Source organism: Octodon degus, unplaced genomic scaffold (genome assembly GCF_000260255.1).
Source record: "Octodon degus isolate 3935 unplaced genomic scaffold, OctDeg1.0 scaffold00057, whole genome shotgun sequence".
Taxonomy (NCBI): Eukaryota; Metazoa; Chordata; class Mammalia; order Rodentia; family Octodontidae; genus Octodon; species Octodon degus.
Window position 1 is genome coordinate 4,176,025 of NW_004524633.1, and position 18,297 is coordinate 4,194,321.

An 18,297-nucleotide genomic window follows, 5' to 3' on the forward strand; every position below is an offset into this window, starting at 1 on the left:
CTGGCTCTTGTTGCAGGGGCCTCTGCCCTAAGGGCAGGGTGGCACGGGGACAGTGCACGCTTATGCTGCAGGCTTGGTCACATAGTCTCTTAGTACTGGTAACAATGGAGGGAAGAACAGCAGCCGGCACTCAGACAGCTCTGCTTGGCTCTAAGAAGTTCATGCCTGTCATTGTATCCAATCCAGCACTGCTGTGCAGTAGTGGAGAAACTGAGGCGCAAAGAGGTGAATAAGGTAACTCACCTAGGAACAGGTGGCTCAAGGCCTGTGTTCTGAACCATTACCCTGGCCCAACGATATTGCTTGGAAAAGCTGGATTATCCTTTCAGAAGAGCCTTTGAACTAGGTGGGGAACTATTCCTAGGCTCGGGCTGGTGAAGGGGTTGTGGGTGCCAACCTAGCTTTGGATCTGGTATTTCTTACCCCGACTTCTTTGTTGATCTTCTCTCTAAAATAGGGCTTTTTTCTCTCTAAGAACATCTTTAAAGCTATGCCAGCCCTGCCCTTTAGATGCTATGAAACAGCAATTGAGACTGGGCATGGTGGCACGTGCCTGCAATCCCAGTGCTTGGGAGGCTGAGAACAGGAGAATCACCATGAGTCTGATATACATAGTGAGACCCTGTAGATTCTGTAGACCCTGTCCTAAAATAAAATAAAAAAAAATCTTTACATACTTGTGACTCAGGTTGGGACTTCAGATGGGTCTGTTGGCACACCCGTGGACAGCCAAGCAAGGCCACGCTTCACGTAGTGGATCGGTGCCCAGCCGTCAACGTTGTGTGACCAGGACCTCAGCGCAGATGCCGGAACTCATTTTGCTCTAAATTCCAAACACTGTTGCTACTACCTGGGACCTTAACTTTCACATCTGTGAGACACACAAGAGGGCCCTTTTCCGTGTGGGGACCAGTTCCCATCAGTCCTAGTGCCCAGTAAGATGCAGTGTTTCACCAAGTGGCTCCTTTTTCAGCAAGCCTGTAGAAGAGCCACAAACTTAGGTGGTGTCAGAATTACCTGAGGCCTTGTGGGGCGCAGACTTGTGCCCAGGGTGGGGGTAGGGTGGGGGCTAAGGGGGTGTCGAGGCCCAGGGACCTGTGTGTCTGACAGCTCCTGGTGTCAGGCTTGCTGCGCCTGTTGGCGGGGGGTGGGGGTGTCTCTGAGAAGCGCTGATAAGTCCTTTCTGGGACAGCTGGCTGTAAACTGCCACTCCGTGATGGGGTTTCTCAGCATAGATCTTAAAGATCCACAGAATAAGCTACGCTCACACTCTTATTCCATCTGTCATGTGACTCTGAGCACTGCACTAGCATGAAACACAAGCACAGATAGAAACTTAACTAACTGGGCGTGACTGCCCCAGCGGGTCTTCCTTGCTGGGAGCCCGAGTCTGGGCCCTTGTTGTCACAGAGCCTCCTGCTCCACCCCGCATAGAGACTTTTGTGCTCTTGAAGGACTTGGGATGGCCTGGAGCATCTTCTGTCTGAAGAGTAAAGGGAGACCTAGCGTCACCCGAGAGGCGTGTGCCTGGATGAAGACGTCTGGCTTGATGGCATCATGCAGGCCGTCTCCATTACAGCATCTTTAAAGCAATGCATTTGTTAGTGGAGCTAAAGATCCGTGGCTGTTAATCCTTTCCTGGAGGAGCCAGGAATCGCATGCAGGGCCTTTGCCTGGTGGCTCTCCCGTGTGCTGGTGGAGTGGGGAGCTGGTTAATGTTACTTGCTGCCTGGAATAGTGCCTGGTGTGGCTGACCTGCTTTCCATAGCGGCAGGCAGGCACGCATGGAGAGCTATAGACAGGAAAGAAAGATCCGGTTCTGTTTCTCAAGGCAGAGAGGCTTCCCTGGGAGAGAAGCTGGTCACACTGAAGCCGACTGCAAGTGCCCTTTACAGACCTACAGAAGAAGCTCGTGCAGGGGTGGCAGTGATCGCTGGGCCTGAAAGGGTGGCTGAGGTGATGGGAGGGGTGGTGGTGGTGATAGGGTGCACCCTATCCCCACAGAAGGTGGGACTGTCAGAGGTGGTGGCTGGGATTAGCATATTGGGCCACAGGGAGCACCTAGCAGCTGCGGGCCTGTGTCCCTCTGTGCTGGCGGAGACCTACAGTTTTGGCCTCTTTCCCCATGGATGTTCACGACAGCCTCCTGATCGATGTGGCAGTTTTACAAGAGGCTCAGGGAAGCTGGGATATGCCACCAGGGTCACATCGTGGGAACAGGGAAGCCACAGAGCTGCAGAAGAGCTTGCCGTGACTGGGTTTCTTAAAAGTATTTGGGCTTCTGTCTGCGCCTTTATGCTTTTCCTCCTTCAGACGGAGCACATACTTTTAAAAAATTCTAATTATATGTTCCCTCGTGGTGCATAATTACATATCAAGTAAATATATAATTATGGAGTACTTTAAATTAATATTATTTACTTGATTGATTCAGTGGCTCTGGAGCTGTTAGCCTGTTGTGCTAAGAATAGGTCAGCCAACTTTTAGTGAGACTCGGTATAGATTTTGACGTTTGGAATATTGTTTTTAAAACCTTTACAGTATTGCCTGGAAGAACAGCTTTGCTGTACGTGTACTTTGTTCTAACCTAAAAACCCCAGCAGGCACTTCTTCTCCTAGATGTACCTGTAGACAAATCTTACTGTAAAAAAAATTGCCAAATGGGGTCCATTCCTTTATTAATTTTTGTGTTTTTAGTCAGGGTTCTGCCGTGTACAGGCCGGCCTCGAACTTGTGGTGATCCTCCTGCCTCAGTCTTGCCTTATTCTTTCTCATTTAGTCACTCAGCAGGCGCCGGCAGAGCCTTTGTCACATGCATGCCACGTGGCCCACGTGGCCCAGAGGGGAGAACTGAGAATGAAGTTTTCTGGGAAAGAAGGAGCTACTTCTCCTGGAGCTCGGTCAGAGCGTGGGAGGTAGAAAGCGCCTGCGCAGCGCAGCTCGCGGGTGCCCAGTGCTCAGGCACGCAGGTGCGACCACGCAGTTCTCCCAGGAGCTGAGCACCCGGTGGCCTTGTGCTGCACACGCGGGCCGAGGCTGGCGAAGGCAGTACAGGAGCAGGTGGTAAATCCAGCGTGCAAACCCACTCGTGGCCTGAGGAGCGGTGCTCTGTGGCGCCTTCTTTAGGAGGCCTTGGGCATCCGGCCCTTCAGCCTGTGCTGCCTCCTACACCGCTTCATTTCTTTTTTTTTTTTTTTTTGCGGAACCGCGGATTGAACTCAGGCCCTTGCGCTTGCCAGGGAAGCGCTTATTCCACTGAGCCATATCCCCGGCCCGCTTCATTTCTTTTTAAAACGGAGATGTTCTGGCACCAAACCAACCAACCAACCAAAAGCCAAATCAGACAGCTCCGTGTAACCTCAGAGCTTTGCAGCAGCAGTCCTGTGCAGAAATGACCGCAGCAATCCCTTCTGCCCGTACTGTGCATGTGTCGGGCACGTGTCGGATGCCGGGCGGAGCGCCGGGGCACGTTCCCGCGGGAGAGCTCGGCCACGCACCACGCGCACGCATGTGAAGCTTCCAGCCCTCAGACCACCGTCTTGGCTGTTCGCGAGATGAGTGACTATCACGTCGGGTGCGGCTCCCGCCCAGCGCTCGGAGACGCTGATGGGCCACCGAGGGGCAGTGACGTCTGTCCGTCCATCTGGGCGGCCATGGCTTGGGACCAAACAACCCAAGGCTCGGTTTCCTTCCTTCAAAGCGGGATCTCATTCATCCCCGCCCCACCTGACCAACGGATCAGGCGGAGCAGCGGGACAGGGCCAGAGCAGGGGGCCATGCCAGAGGAGTGGGCACCTCCCCGAGGCGCACAGGGACGCCCTGGGGGAGGGGCGCCCCGGGGGGAGGGGCTCCCTACTCGCCGCCTCGCAGAGTGCGACCCGCGGGGGAATCTGCCCTGCTCCGCCAGCGCTTTCCGAGCTATCGCAAGAGCTGAGGCGCAGTTAGGGCAGTGCAGGGTCTCCGCAGTAACGCTGCAGGTGAGCACATTCTTCTTGATAGAAATTAAATTGAACGTCATCAAAGAATAGAAAAAAATCTAAATATGTACTAAAATTGGTCTAGTTTAATTTAAAATATTTTTCTAAATGTAATTTTATACCTTTATTGAAACAAGATCAGTTTAATTTAATTTTTTAATGTATTTTTTAGTACAGGGACTACAGCGTGTCATTACACAGATCGGACTCGTGAGCCTCCTGTTTTCAGCCTCCCAAGCCAAGATTGTTTAATCTTAAAAATTACCACCATCAACATTTTTCCCTCAGCATTTGGACCTTGCCCGCAGCTCTTCGAGGCAGTGTTGCACGTGACGCGGGGCCGCTCCAGGGAGGCCCGCGGGGCAGGTGGCTGCCGGCGCTCATTGCCTTTGCTGTGTCCCTAGGTCTCCGAGTGCAGCTGGCCCCTCAGGCAGGCCCCCAGCCTGCACAACCTCTTCGCCGTGTGCCGGAATATGTACAGCTGGCTGCTGCAGAGCCCCAAGAACGTGTGCGTGGTCCACTGCTTGGTGAGTGGCCGCGTCGGGAGGCGCGCGTGCTGCTTGGCGGGGCGGGGTTTGAGTCCTGCGCTTTCCGAGCCCCTCCTGGCGTCGGGTGACTTGGAGGAGGCCGGAGTGAGAGAAGTGTTTCGCTCTTGGCTTTTGGAAGCTTGCGTGCTGCTGGGAGAAGCCAATGTGTGGCGTGGGGACTTTAAAATGCGCCGAATGTTATACAGGAGGTGGAAATAAGAGCTGTGGGCCTGTGGGGAATAACGTAGAGTTCATGTGAATAAAGTTGGCATAAACTTAGTGGTACATTTATTCTTTTATATTCATGTTTAAGTAACAATGGGAGAAAAAGCCCCCGTGTACTTGGAAGTCATGGCATCGATGAGCTGTGCTTTGGAGGACCTTTCCAGCTCCGCGTGGCTTCCCAGGATGCCTTTGTCCAGCCTTCTCCCTGCCTCCTTCCCACCCCCTACAACTCAGCCTTCAGTGAAGTCTTCAGGGCTGGGGCTCTTCTCCCAGCACGGGCATTTCCACCATGCAGCCTCGTGCCTCCTGTGGCCTTGAGCACGCTGCGGCCTGTTGAGTGGCTCTCGTGGTCTTTCTGCTGGACTGTCATCCTGCAGGAGAGAATGCTGCCGTTTATTCCACGATAGCACCCTGGGAATCAAAAGTTGGAACAAATGATTTGAGTTCATGAACAAAGGAGCGCGTCGATGGGCCCTGGTGTGTGAATCAGGAATAACTAGTCGCTCCTCAGACCTCCGATTGTGCTTTTGTGATGCGAGTACTGGAGGACTTTGTGAGCGGGCTGGCTAAAACAGAGGGAAGCAAAATAACATTTTTTCCTTCCTGCTTAAGTTTCTGAACGCTCAAGGAACGCACTTGGTGTCCATAAGAATTTTGTGTCAAAAGCTTTCCTGTTGTAGGCACAGCAGGTCACATGGTGGGAAAAATACTTATAAGGGCCGAGCCGATAGCTCAGCAGTATAAGCACCTACTAGCAAGCACAAGGTCCCAAGTTCAATCCGTTATGCAAAAAAACCCCACAAGCCTGATGTGATGTTTCTTTTTGTACCAGGACTTGAACTCATGACCTCGCACTTGTCAGGCAAGGCGCTGTGCTGTTGAGCTACATCCCTGGCCCTTATGTGGATTTCACAAAGATCTTTTCTAAAAGTTTCAAGAGCCTGGGTCTGCTGACTGTGATGATCTGGGAGAGACTGGAGGCTCTTGTAAGCACCAGGTAGAAGGTCAGGCGGAGGAGGAGCAAGGGCTGGCGAAGAGCGTGGCCTCGCCGTGCTGCGCAGCCTCACTGCTGAGGGCCTGCATGCTGGGGATCTGAGCCGGCCGGCCGTGGACTGAAGCTGCGTGGCCTGTCGATGTCTCACGCTTACACAGAACAAGCACAGGCTGGGCATTTATAATTAAAAAAACCTTAGAAAAGACCTGCCTGGTGGGTGGAAGGAGGGACCTCATATCCCAGAGGCACGGGCCAAGAAGGCCAAACTGAAAAGAATGAAGCTTGAGCACATCGGGACAGCACATTCGAGGCATCCAACAGCTTCCTGTTTCTGTCAAGTCAGAAGGGAGGGCAGTGCTGAAGTGACAGCCTGCGTAGTACTTAGCGTCAGCCCATGCTCAGGGCTTCACTTAGGCGACAGTTCCTGGAAACCTGCGGAGAAGCAAGCATGGAGTTCTGTGTACCAGGCAAGTGTAGAAAGGCGTCCCCTGGGGACAAGGTGGTGAGCCTGGCCCAGTGCCGGCTAGCATGCGGCGGGCACTTCAAAATCCGATCAGTCTGTACTTATATAATTATATAATTTTAAGCTCTCTGGGGCCGGGGAGGTGGCTCAGTGGAACAAGCGCTTCCCTGGCAAGTGCCAGGGCCTGAGTTCAATCCCCGGTTCCGCCGAAAAAAATAAAATAATTTTTTTTAAACATTTATTTATTTATTTATTGTGTGTGTGTGTGGCCAGCTCAGCCCACCAGGGGGCGGGGCTGGCTGGCATGTGGTGCTAGGGGATTGAACCGCGGTCCCTGTGCTTTGCCAAGCTTGTTCCAAGTAGGTGCTTTAGACCACTGAGCCATCTCGCCAGCCCCAAAATAAAATAATTTTAAACTCTCAGAAAGAGTCCACACAGACTCATGAGCACGGAGGCCAACTCAACCGAATACTGGGCAACAAGGCGGGTGGTACAGCTGGGTCAGCTTGTTGGATTCCTGTGTAGGGTTTCCCAGCTTCTTAGGCCCTAGAAGGAGAAATCTGGGCCAGGTCATGCACAGCCCCGAATCCTGGATGCAAACAAACTCGTTTGTCTTGTTTTACCAATGGATCACCTGAGAAAGAACCAGGGGTTTTGGCAGAGACAAAGATCCCTGTGAGCTTAGCCCCTAAGCCTGTCCCTGGCTTCGAGTAAGGATGAGGCGTTTCTGCTCCAGTTTGGCCAGCACTCGTAGAGTCTGTTCCGAGGAGCGCACGAAGTGATGCTGTCTTTAGAAGGAAGGCCAGAGAGGAAAGGATGGATGGGTCAAGGGATCGGCTTGGCTTTTACCAGGAGAGAAGCATGCATGAGCACGTGAGGCGTCTCAGAGAGGCGAGGGGCCATAGTGGGGAGAGAGGGATCGGCTTGTTCTTGGAGGAGACTTTAACCTAGTAAGAGGAGGGCTCTATGAGCTGAGCTGCAGTGCCTTGGAGTAGCAGCACTGTCTGCCCTGTCACTGCACGAAGCTGGGTCTCACCTGGATGCTGTCTACGTCTGCTGCAACACATGTAGCCCAGGCGATCCCCAACAGTAGGCGATCCCCAACAGTAGGCGATCCCCAGCAGTAGGCGATCCCCACCAGTAGGCGTTCCTTGGTCGTGGTTGTGGAGGCTGGAAGGGATCCAGAAGACTTCGTGGTCCAGTGTGTGGCCAGTGTGGCAGATGGCCAGCAGGGGGCAGAGGAGGCAGAAAGTGAGCAGGACCCTCTTCTTACAAGGACATTAATTTAATTTGGTTTCATTTGTGTCCTCTACCCCACATCCTGATGCCTCCCTGAACCTTTACTTTCTTTTTGTTTTTTGTTTTGCGGTACTGGGGATCGAACTTGGGACCTTGTGCTTGCCAGGCACGCACTTATGCCGCTGAGTTATCTCCCTGACCCATGAACCTCTACTTCTTAATACCATTACATTAACATCTGAACTTGGGACACTACACTTTCTGTCTCTCTGTCTCTCTCTGTCTCTCTGTATCACACACACACACACACACACACACACACACACACACACACTCACTCACACAGATTTGGTCCATAACAGATTTTTTTCTACATTAAAAGAAGTTATGTCAGGTTAAATTTTCAAATTTTATATTAATGTGAATGCACTTTGGGTAAAAGGTCTGATCAGAAATTACTAAGAACATCAATGCAGTGAATGAAATACTGCCATGAACCCTGCTCAAGGTTTTCCTCCACTCCTCTGCACACCACGTCCTGCAGCAGCTCTGCTGTCCTCCCTCCTGAGGGTCTTTAGCTGTGCGGTTCTGGCTGCGCCAGTATCCAAGACATTTCCTGGTCACTCTGACTTGGGGGAGGAGCCAGAGCCATAGGGAACCAGATCTGGTGAAGAAGGTGGATGACAGTAGACTGTTAAAATGGCCCCCAATGGTTTGAATTTAGCCAGAACATCCAGCCAGCTGGGGCGGTGCAAGCAAAAGACATCCAGGAAAGCAGGCTCCAGAGCAGCCTTTGGAAGCAGCAGGGAGGGTGGGATGAGAGGGCTCCAGGCAGCGGGAGGCGGCATCCTGGCCGTGTGCCTTTCACTGTAATGAATTTTAAAAGTTTCTCAAAACACTTTCCTGATTGCAGCTTACCTCCAGCATTCTGGCAAGCAGAACTTTCTAGCCTATGAATTCCTTCCTTCTAGTCCTAAACTCAGACCCCCTCACTATTAGCTGTGCTGCTATAAATCAACATCATGTTGAAGATGAGTATATTTTTCAGTACACGTATCCCAGTCACGTTCATTTTGCTGGGCTTCTTGGCTGCGTGTAGAGTCAGTTTTGTCCTAAGAAAGCATGTTTCCTTTCTGCTTTGTGATTTGAACAGCTGGTACAGATTTGAGTTTTCAAATTTTTAAAAAAATCATTTATTTATTTGTTTATTTATTTGGTACAAAGTCTTGTGTGGGGCCAGCACGGCATGTGGCCCCAGGGATCACGCCCAGGCCTTTGCACTTGCTTAGACCGCTGAGCTATCTCCCCAGCCCCAGATTTTGGTTTTCAAATCAACGGTTTTGATGTGAGAGATGTCCCTTGAAGGGAATCTCCCTTTCTCTATCTTTTTGAGCTGACTTCCTTTTGTTATGCTGCGTGGCTCTTCTGATAGGCTTCTTCATTTTAGTCTTTGTTGGTGCAGGTGGCAGTGCACCAAGATGCCAGGCCCCGGGCGGCCCGTACCTGACCCCTGGGAATCCTTGCTCTGCACGGCCTCCCTGCCTTCCACCCTCTTCCCTGACCCATTCCATCTTCTCCCACAGGATGGCCGGGCCGCCTCGTCGATCCTGATCGGTGCTATGTTCATCTTCTGCAACCTCTACTCCGCTCCTGGCCCTGCCATCCGGTTGTTGTATGCAAAGCGCCCAGGGATTGGACTGTCGCCGTCCCACAGGAGGTACAGCGGGCACAGGGCGGCCTCGGGACCTAGGACCGTCTGATGCCCTCTCCCAGGCCTCCCAGGGCTGGCATAACCTTCTTTTAGCTTATCTGACGTTATCCTGAACTATCGGAACAACAGAATTGAATTAAGATATTGAGTTTTTAGTTTTCCAAGTGTCCATGTGAGAGTTTGTGATTTTATGATTAAAAACTTTGAAGAACGCTTAGGCTGGGCATGGTGATACACGCCTGTAATATCAGCACTCGAGAAGCTGAGGCAGGACGATCACCAAGTTTGAGGACAGCCTGGGCTACAGGGTGAGTTCAAGGGCAACTGGACTACATGGAGATGTTCTGTCTCAAAAAATCCTGAAGAATACTTCTGTTGACTTCCCTCATTTCATAGGTGAGAGGGCTAGGCCGGGGCAGGTTGTGACACAGCCCCAGCACTATCGGGGTCTGTCTTAGTTAGTTTTCACTTGTTGCAGGGACAAATACCCAGCACTCAAAATTAAGGAAGGAAGGCTTTATTTAGCGCACAGTTTGTGGAGGTTTCAGTCTGAACTCCGCTGGCTCCACGGCAAAGGGCAGCAGTTCACTCTTCCTTCAGCGCTGACTGAAGACGGGCGCTCCTGCACAAAGATCAGAGCGGCTGCAGAGATCAAGCTCCTCCAAAGACTGAGGCTTCTCCAAGGAAGCCGGCCCAGAGCTTCCTCAACTCTTTTATCCATGCTTTTTGTGCTGAGTCACTCTGGGGTGGCCCATCCTGCCTCGGCCCTGTGCAGGGGAGCTGCCATGTCCCAGAACCTGCTCAGAGGAGATCCAGCGAAGCTTCGGACTTCTCCAGTTGACACAATGTATCAGCTACCACAGGGTCCCAGCCGAGCCCAGCAGCGACTGTGTCCCCATTGAGGGAGCTCGGTCTGCGGGACATTGCGGGCGAGGAAATGCCAGGCTGCAGCAGAAGGGGATTAGAAGCCGGCTTTGTTTTAGGCCTGAGAGAAAGAAGGAAATAGGTTGTAAGACATCCTCTGAGAAGAAGCTTGAAACGGGAAACCTGGCCAGATAAATGATTCATTTTCCTTCCTTTGTTCATATTTTTTTCCAGTTTTAAAAATCTAAGTCACATTTTCTTTTTTGGATAAAAAATACCTCTGATGGTAGAATTTAAGACGCTTTCGAGACAGCTGTTCGCTGATCAGGCTAAGTCCTCAGCCATGATTAGGCAGATGTTGAGCTGCGGGCGATGCTGAGACTCCCTGAACCTCTGGGTTAGCAGAGCCCGCCTTGGCTCCAGGGACGTGCGGCTGCATCAGGGGACAGTGGTCTCGCTCTGCTATTGCGCATTAGAGTCTGAGAAGGTAACGGGGTATGTTTTTGCTGCAAGCTAGCGAGTTTCGGGAGCAGACTGGCCAGCGATGTCGGCTTGGTCATCGCCAGCCACCCCCAGAACGGTATCCTCTGTTCCAGGTACCTGGGCTATATGTGTGACCTTCTCACAGACAAGCCGTACCAGCCTCACTTCAAGCCTCTTACCCTCAAGTCCATCATCGTCAGCCCCATCCCCTTCTTCAACAAACAGAGAAGTGGGTGCCGCCCGTACTGCGACGTGCTGATCGGAGAAACCAAAATATATTCCACCTGCACAGACTTTGAACGAATGAAGTGAGTCATGATTTCTGTCTCTCACCGCTGTCTCTTGTTACTGTTTAATTCCCACATAAATTGGGTTGTATTTTTCATGCTACTATGAAGTGACTGATTAAAAAAAGGCTTGAGGAAAAAAAAAAAAAAAAAAAGCAAGCCTGAGGGCCAGCCAGATGGCTCAGTGGATTAAAGTGCCTACTTAGGCACATGCAGGGGTCAGAGGTTCAATCCCTGGCCTGCTGCGCTGGCCCCAACCCTGGGGCGCACTGAGATGGTGATTGAGACTGAGCGTGATGGCCCACACGTGTAATCCCAGCACTTGGGGAGCTGAAAACAAGAGAATCACTACAAGTCCAAGCTGTGTAGTGAGACCCTGTAGATGACCCTATAGACCCTGTAGACCTTGCACTAAATAAAAAAAATAAAAAACACCAAAAGCTTGAAAAGCTAGGTGTGGTCATTGAGGCCTGTGATCCTGGCTATTGGGAGGCTGAGGCAGGAGGATCACCTGAGCTTGAGACCAGTCTAAGCTACACAGTGAGTTACAAAGCCAGACTATACTGCATGGTGAGGCCCTGTCTCAAAGTCAGAAATTTGGTGTTGGGGAGATAGCTCAGCAGTCTAAGCATTTGCCTGGCAAGCGCAAGGTGCCAAGTTTGATCCCTAGTAATGCATGCCCCAAAACTGGCCGTGGTGTTACAGGCCTGTGATCTGAGTGCTGGGGAGGCTGAGACAAGAGGATTGTGATGAGTCTGAACTGTGTAGTGCGTCCCTGTACCAGATACATACATAAACAAACAAACAAGTAACAAAACGTTCCACATCAGTAGTAGTTACAGAGAAGTGTGGCCAGAGGATGTTGGGCTTCTCGCCATTCCAAAAGGGGCTTTAGACTGAGGGGCCAGCGGGGGGTGTGAAGGCAGGAGGGGCGGGGTGCACAGAGGCCCTGGACCTCCGTAGAGACGATGGCTTCTTGGGTTCCATGAGCCAGCGGTGGGTGCAGTCTGGGTGATCCACTTGGTAGGTGGTGACCTAGTTACAGAAGTTTCCAGGGCAGGAGCGAGCAGGGGGTGGTGGTGATGTGAAGCACATTAGTTGGGGACAGGGTGGATCTGGGGACTCATATAGGAGACTCACGGAGGATGGCATTTCTGTTTCCACACTGACCCCGCTTCGATTTTGTGCTCCCTTCATCTCTGCTCTCCAGATGAAGGTTAGGAAGAGCAAGCGAGAGCCTGCACGCAGGCTTGGGCAGCTGCACCGTCCAGGTGCTGACGACGGCGGGGCGGCTGGCGAGGGACAGCGTCAGACAGCCTGCTCTGCCCAGGGCAGGCAGCACCCCTGGGTGGACGGGTTCCCCTGGCTCGAACCGCCGAGGGCCGTGCCAGTGGCTGTGTGACTGACTGTGTTGCATGCGTTTTATGCTTTGATCTGCTTAGAGAATATCGTGTCCAGGATGGAAAAATCTTCATTCCTCTCAACATCACCGTCCAGGGAGATGTGGTTGTCTCCATGTACCACCTGAGGTCCACCATCGGGAGCCGGCTGCAGGCCAAGGTGAGTTTTGGGGTGGTGGTCGCGGGGAGCTGCGGCCCCAGCTCCTGAGGTTGGTGGGTTGACAGGTTAGCGGCTACTGGATCAAGTTTAGGGCCTGTCACGCGGTAGGCAAACGCACTGCCATGGAGCCACGGAGCCACGTCCCCACCCCTCCACAGAGCTTTTCATGGGAGTATTTGAATCTTTGCATGATCACATTGAGCTTGAGTGACTCGTGGGTTTAGAATGAGAAGGAGCCTTGAAGGGCTGTTTCTGTCTTCCGTCCCTCCCTCCCTCTGTCTGTTTCTTTCTGAGGTGAGACACTAGACCTCCAAACAAACCATGTTTTCCAAAAGCTGCACCTCGCTTAAAGTGTTCCCTTTGAATCTGTGTAAAGGGGGTGATTCCAATTGAGAATGTAGAATTAAAATTTTGTGTATTTTTTCAATTTTTTTTTACTGAGATAAAGTTCACATTATTTATAAGCCACCTTTTAAATTTTTTTTTTTAATGTATTTAGTACCGTGTTTATAGGGTCTCACTACACAGAATGGACTCGTAGTGATCCTCCTGTTTTCAGCCTCCCAAGCGCTGGGATTACAGGCTTGGGTGCCACCAGACCCATTCTCAGTTGCTCATCAAGCCCAGGCCGGGGCTGGCTCTGCCTAAGCAGGTGCTTTAATCCGCTGAGCTATCTGGCTGGCTCTGAGCCACCCTTTTAAAGTGTGCAGTGTTGGGGCCGGGGAGATGGCTCAGTGGAATAAGCGCTTCCCTGGCAAGTGCAAGGGCCTGAGTTCAATCCCCAGTTCTGGAAAAAAAAAAAAAAGTGTGCAGTGCATCTGGGCATGGTGGCACATACTTGCAGTCCCAGCACTCGGGTGGCTGAGGCAGGAGGAGAGCAGCCTGGGCTACATAGCGAGTTTGAGGACAGCCTGAACTACACAGCAAGATCTGGCCTCAACTCTAAGTTAATACATAGATGTATTAGTTCTTTTTATTAATTTTATTGACAAATAGCAATGAGACAGTTTCAAAACCAATTAGGACAGTTTCCATAATTAAAACATTGCAGTAAATAGATATACTGGTAATGTGCATAATTGTAACAACTATGAATCCTAGAACATTTTATCACCGTCTACAGTACCCAGCACCCATCAGCACCACCCTCCTGCCCGTCTGCGGTCGGCTGTGGGTCCGCTTCCCAGCCCTTTGGCTGGCTTATTTTATCACCGTCTACAGTACCCAGCACCCATCAGCACCACCCTCCTGCCCGTCTGCGGTCGGCTGTGGGTCCGCTTCCCAGCCCTTTGGCTGGCTTATTTTATCACCGTCTAAAGTACCCAGCACCCATCAGCACCACCCTCCTGCCCCATCTGCGGTCGGCTGTGGGTCCGCTTCCCGGCCCTCTGGCTGGCTTATCTTGTACCTTTCGTGCGCGTGGGACCCTGCAGGACGTGTCTGTGGAGGGCTTCTGCTCTTCGTGTACGTTTTTGAGGGTTATCAGTGGATTGTGTGTCTCAGGCTTCCATCCCTTACAGAGCCATGGAATTGTCTGGCCGCTAGACCACAGTTGTCTAATCTCCAGTTGGTGGGGTGACAGCCACCCATAGCCTTGGGAGTGCTGCTGCATGTAATTCTGCCTTAGTTAGTCCAGATTTGCTTAGTGCATGCTCAACCACGTCTAGAGGCTTAGAGGTGAGGTAAAAAAAACTGTGTCCCTACCTTGGAGAAACAGCCTAGTGGAAAGCTCACACCCTCCTCGGTGTGGACCACAGTGCCTGGGGGAGGGTGGGCACCACAGTGGGTGTTTGCTATAGGAAGCACACACTGTCCCAAGGTGGCCACGAAGGGTGAGCTGATTGGGTGGAAGCCGGGTGGCCAGGGAGGGAGGAGGACGGTGCGTCGGAGGACGCAGGGAGCCAGGGAGCAGGGACGCCTTGTCAGGCGGGGCTTCGGAGGAGGCTCTAGGAAGCAGCCAGCAGGCGAGTCCACATCCACAGTGAGTGGCGACACTTCAGATGCAGAAGCGGGTGAGGCCGCACAGCTCCCCAGGACATGACCTCTGACGAGCGCCTCTCGCATGTCCTTAGGTGACCAACACACAGATATTCCAGCTCCAGTTTCACTCGGGATTCATCCCTCTGGACACCACCGTCTTGAAGTTCACCAAGTAAGTTCTGCCCGGACTGGAAGTCTGTGTTCGTCAGTGCAGCTGTGACGTGCTGGGGGCCCCACTGCAGCGCCCCCAGCACCTGGGCTGCTTGTCCTCAGTGTCACCTCGCTCGCTGCTGGGAGAGGCCGGCTGCATTCAGAACTTCCAGCAGGGACCTGGGCTCAGGCCAGGGATATTGGGGTAATGGCCACCAGGCTGATGCCTGCCACCACGGCACACAGGAGCAGACATTGACCCTTAGTGGCTCTGTCATGGTGTGGTGGGGGGTGCAGGGAAGTGGCTGAGCCTGGTGGCACATGGGTGTGGGGCAGTCGGGTGACGTCCGAGGGCTCAGGACAGCGTCTGTGGGCTTGTGTCACTGCTCTGATCCAGCCAGGCCAGTGCCTGCCGGCTGAGTGATCTGGCTTTGCCATCCAGAGCGCCTTCACAGGCAGGAGCACCTGTGTTCTCTGAACAGGTGTTGTTCTCCTTTCTGCTCTAGCTGAGGAAACCGAGGCAGAGAAAAATAAAGAACTGTGTCCGTTTCAGGACGGTGTCTGTACTGGGACGAGTCCAGCGTGTCTGAGACAGTCTCTGTGTTGAGTATGTTAGCATCTCTGTGAATTCTCATCAGTCTGACCCTTTAAATCCCTTCAGGCCCGAGTTAGATGCGTGTGACATACCCGAGAAGTATCCCCAGCTGTTTCAAGTGACACTGGACGTGGAACTCCAGCCGCATGACAAGGCTGTAGACCTGACCCCGCCGTGGGAACATTATTGTGCAAAGGATGTCAACCCCAGCATCCTCTTCTCCTCCCACCAGGAGCACCAGGACACTCTGGCCTTAGGAGGTAGGGACCACCTGCTGCTTTGTCTGGCAGGGCACGGCCTCTGTGCTCTTAGTCATGTGGCCTCACTCCTCGTGTCTCACTCGTGCCACCTGGCCTTCTGTCCTGCAGGACAGGCTGCAGTGGACGTGCCCCCTGACAACCCCAGGCATCCCGGGCAAGGCGGCTTCTTCTCTTCTCTGTGTTGGCAAGGTACTTGAGCATTTCTCTGTATCTGTAGTAAGGAAGGAAGAGGGGCAGGTACAGTGTGTGGGCCTTCTGTGAAGGCCTGCACCCCAACTGAGGGAGAAAAGCCTGGCTTTCAGCGATGCTCCCAGGAGTAAACAAAGTGGGAGGCGCAGCACAGCACCGGGAGTTGCTTGGTCCCCCCAAAGCCCACAGCATTGTGCCAGAAGACGAGTCGTGGTAATTGCGATCAGCTGTGGGCTACTTGCTGTGGGTCTGAGACTGAGCATGGCTGTGAGTAGGTGCTGTTCATGACCCCTGTTTTGCTGAGCAGGAAACCCAGGCACAGAGGACTTGCTTGGGGACTTGCTGGGGGGCACAGAGACAGCGAGAGGAGGAGCTGGCAGCTGGGGTTCAGTTCAAGCCTGCCTAACCCAAGTTCCCACTGTTCACCCTTGTGCCACACTCCTGTTGGGACCTCGCCCAACAGTGCCCTGGGCGTTGAGTATGATGTGAAATGTGTCCAGAGACCCCTCGGAGGGCGCGGAGTGGGCTTTGTGTGGAGCTGAGTCCTTCCCTTTCTGGGGTGAGGTACATGTAATGTCAGCCATCTCGAGCCACTAACCCCTGCTGGCCTTCCTCAGATCAGAAACCGGAGAGATCCTGCGAGGAGGACCACGCTGCCCTGGTGAACCAGGAGAGCGAGCAGTCGGATGATGAGCTCCTAACCCTGTCCAGTCCGCAGAGCAATGCCAGCGGCGACAGGCACCATGGGCCCAAGAAGCCCAGCAAGAGGCAGCCAGAGCCCACAGTGCCCCCAGCTCCGGAGGATGTGGACCTGCTGGGCCTCGAGGGGTCTGATGTGGGCCAGAACTTCTCTCCGCCGGCACCTCCTCCCACCAACACAGAACTGCTCAGTGACCTGTTTGGGGGCACAGGGGCAGCTGGCCCAGCCCCGGTGGGACAGTCAGGGGTGGAGGATGCCTTCCACCCCAGCGGGGCAGCGTCCACTCAGTCCACCCCTCGCCGTGGCGCCACCTCCAGCTCTGCATCACCGACCCTGCGAGTGGGAGAAGGTAACTTTCGCGGGGCACCGTGCGGCTCCAATCTGAGTGGTATTTGGGGGCCCAGCAGCAGAGGGAGCTGCCCTGAGAAGCTGGCCTCTTCTGGCTTCCCCAGATGTCCTTCAGAAGTCTGATGTAGGTCTCCACTTAAACAGAATGCAGAGAAAACAGCGTGTTCAACTTTCTAAGAGGGCAAGAGTGGCTGTCTGAGTTCCCCATTCTCACTTTTAAATTCTTTTCCCAGGATATCAAGCCCTGAGCTGCTCGGAGATGTAGATGGATGAGTTATTATTAAAAATAATAAACTACTCTTCGTGGAATACTGGGCGTTTGCCAGATTAACATTAACTGTGACTTAGTTCTTATAAAAACGTGAAACATAGGTGCTGTCATTTTATAGTGAAAGAGATGGAAGCTTAGGTCTGAATCAGTAGTGTAGGTCTGTGCAGCTGGACGTTGGTGGGGACAGGGCCTTAACCTTCGCCTGGACTCCTTGCCTTGGATTTCCTGTGGTGGCTCTTGGAATTGTGGTGCAGCGCGCTGGTGCATCTGGGTGGCCTTGGTAGCTCCCTTCCTCTCTGCTGCTTGCCACCGAGTGGACCCCTCCACCCAGGACTGTCATCCACACTGTTGCTGATACCAGATGCACTGCAGCTTCCAAGGAACCAGCTCAGACTACGGCCCTGCTACGGTCATGTGGCTTCACGTTTGCAAGGGCGCAGGGCCAGGTCCGGGCGCCCAGGTTTCCTGGGGATGCGTCCCAGGGGCATTTTTCCTGGCTGCAAAGCCTCTGCACTGGCTTGGCTTGGGAGCTCAGTGGAAGCCTGATCTGGGAGAGCTGGCGTCAGAGCGGGTGCCGAGGTCCACTGGGTGTGGACCTCATAGCGCTGAATCCGAGAGTGCGGCTGTCTTTCCTGGTTCGTTACTTCTAGATGGTTCTCATGTATCAAAATGAATATCACCTCTGTTGGGAAAATAAGTCCCCTACGTGCAAGACAAAGCACTCTGTGGGCCTTTATCAGCTCCACTCACTGCATGCCGTGATGATAGATGTGTTCCAGTGTTAGAGTTAGGTGGGGCCTTTGACATCAGCCCATTCCACGTCTCAGGTTAGAGACAGTGACACTGGGGCCTAGGTGACCTGGTTGATTTATCCGAGCACACTCAGCTCATTAGTGGCTGGTCCAGCTCCCTACCTCACAAAGAGGACTGAATCTATTTTTTTTTTTTATTTTAATTTCTTAGTAGATTACAAATTGAAAATAATTTACAAACATAAATGAATGTAACAATAAAAACTGTCCAAAATAAAAATGAAGAGTTTACAGATCAGTCATAATAGTTCACTGTGTCAAAACCAAGAAACTTATATTCGTATAATTAGAATTCTCAAAGTAGAAAGGAGTAGGCAATAAATATTTATTTTTTTATCTATTAAATGTGTGATGTTTTATTAAAGCAAAGTATAAGGTTTGTATTTTATAGTTCCTATCAAAACTCTTCCCATAATAAAACTTAAATCAGTTTTTTCACTGAAAGCAATAAATATTTAAAGATTTAAAATTTCTAAATTTAGTTCAACTTATAATACAGCATTTCCAAGAAAAATGAACCTTTTTGCACAAGAAATTTAAATAAAATCGTACCAAGATACACAAAAATGAAATTGTTCAAAATGTATTATAAAGAAAAAAATCATTAAAGCATATACATAAAAAATATTAGCTATGGAAGAACAAAATTAAATAGCATCTTA

General features: G+C 52.0%; 1 protein-coding gene across 2 annotated transcripts in view; it reads left to right on the forward strand.

The window, feature by feature from the left end:
- The window catches only part of Dnajc6 (DnaJ heat shock protein family (Hsp40) member C6), a 118,929-nt gene that overhangs the window by 75,445 nt on the left and 25,187 nt on the right, over nt 1-18,297 (forward strand). For both annotated transcript variants that reach the window (XM_004633974.2, XM_023718336.1), the window contains exons 5-12: nt 4,382-4,504; nt 9,009-9,142; nt 10,597-10,791; nt 12,213-12,330; nt 14,403-14,482; nt 15,122-15,315; nt 15,424-15,504; nt 16,122-16,553. In XM_004633974.2, the coding sequence (XP_004634031.2) occupies nt 4,382-4,504; nt 9,009-9,142; nt 10,597-10,791; nt 12,213-12,330; nt 14,403-14,482; nt 15,122-15,315; nt 15,424-15,504; nt 16,122-16,553 (1,357 nt within the window). The remainder of the gene's footprint in view (nt 1-4,381; nt 4,505-9,008; nt 9,143-10,596; nt 10,792-12,212; nt 12,331-14,402; nt 14,483-15,121; nt 15,316-15,423; nt 15,505-16,121; nt 16,554-18,297) is intronic.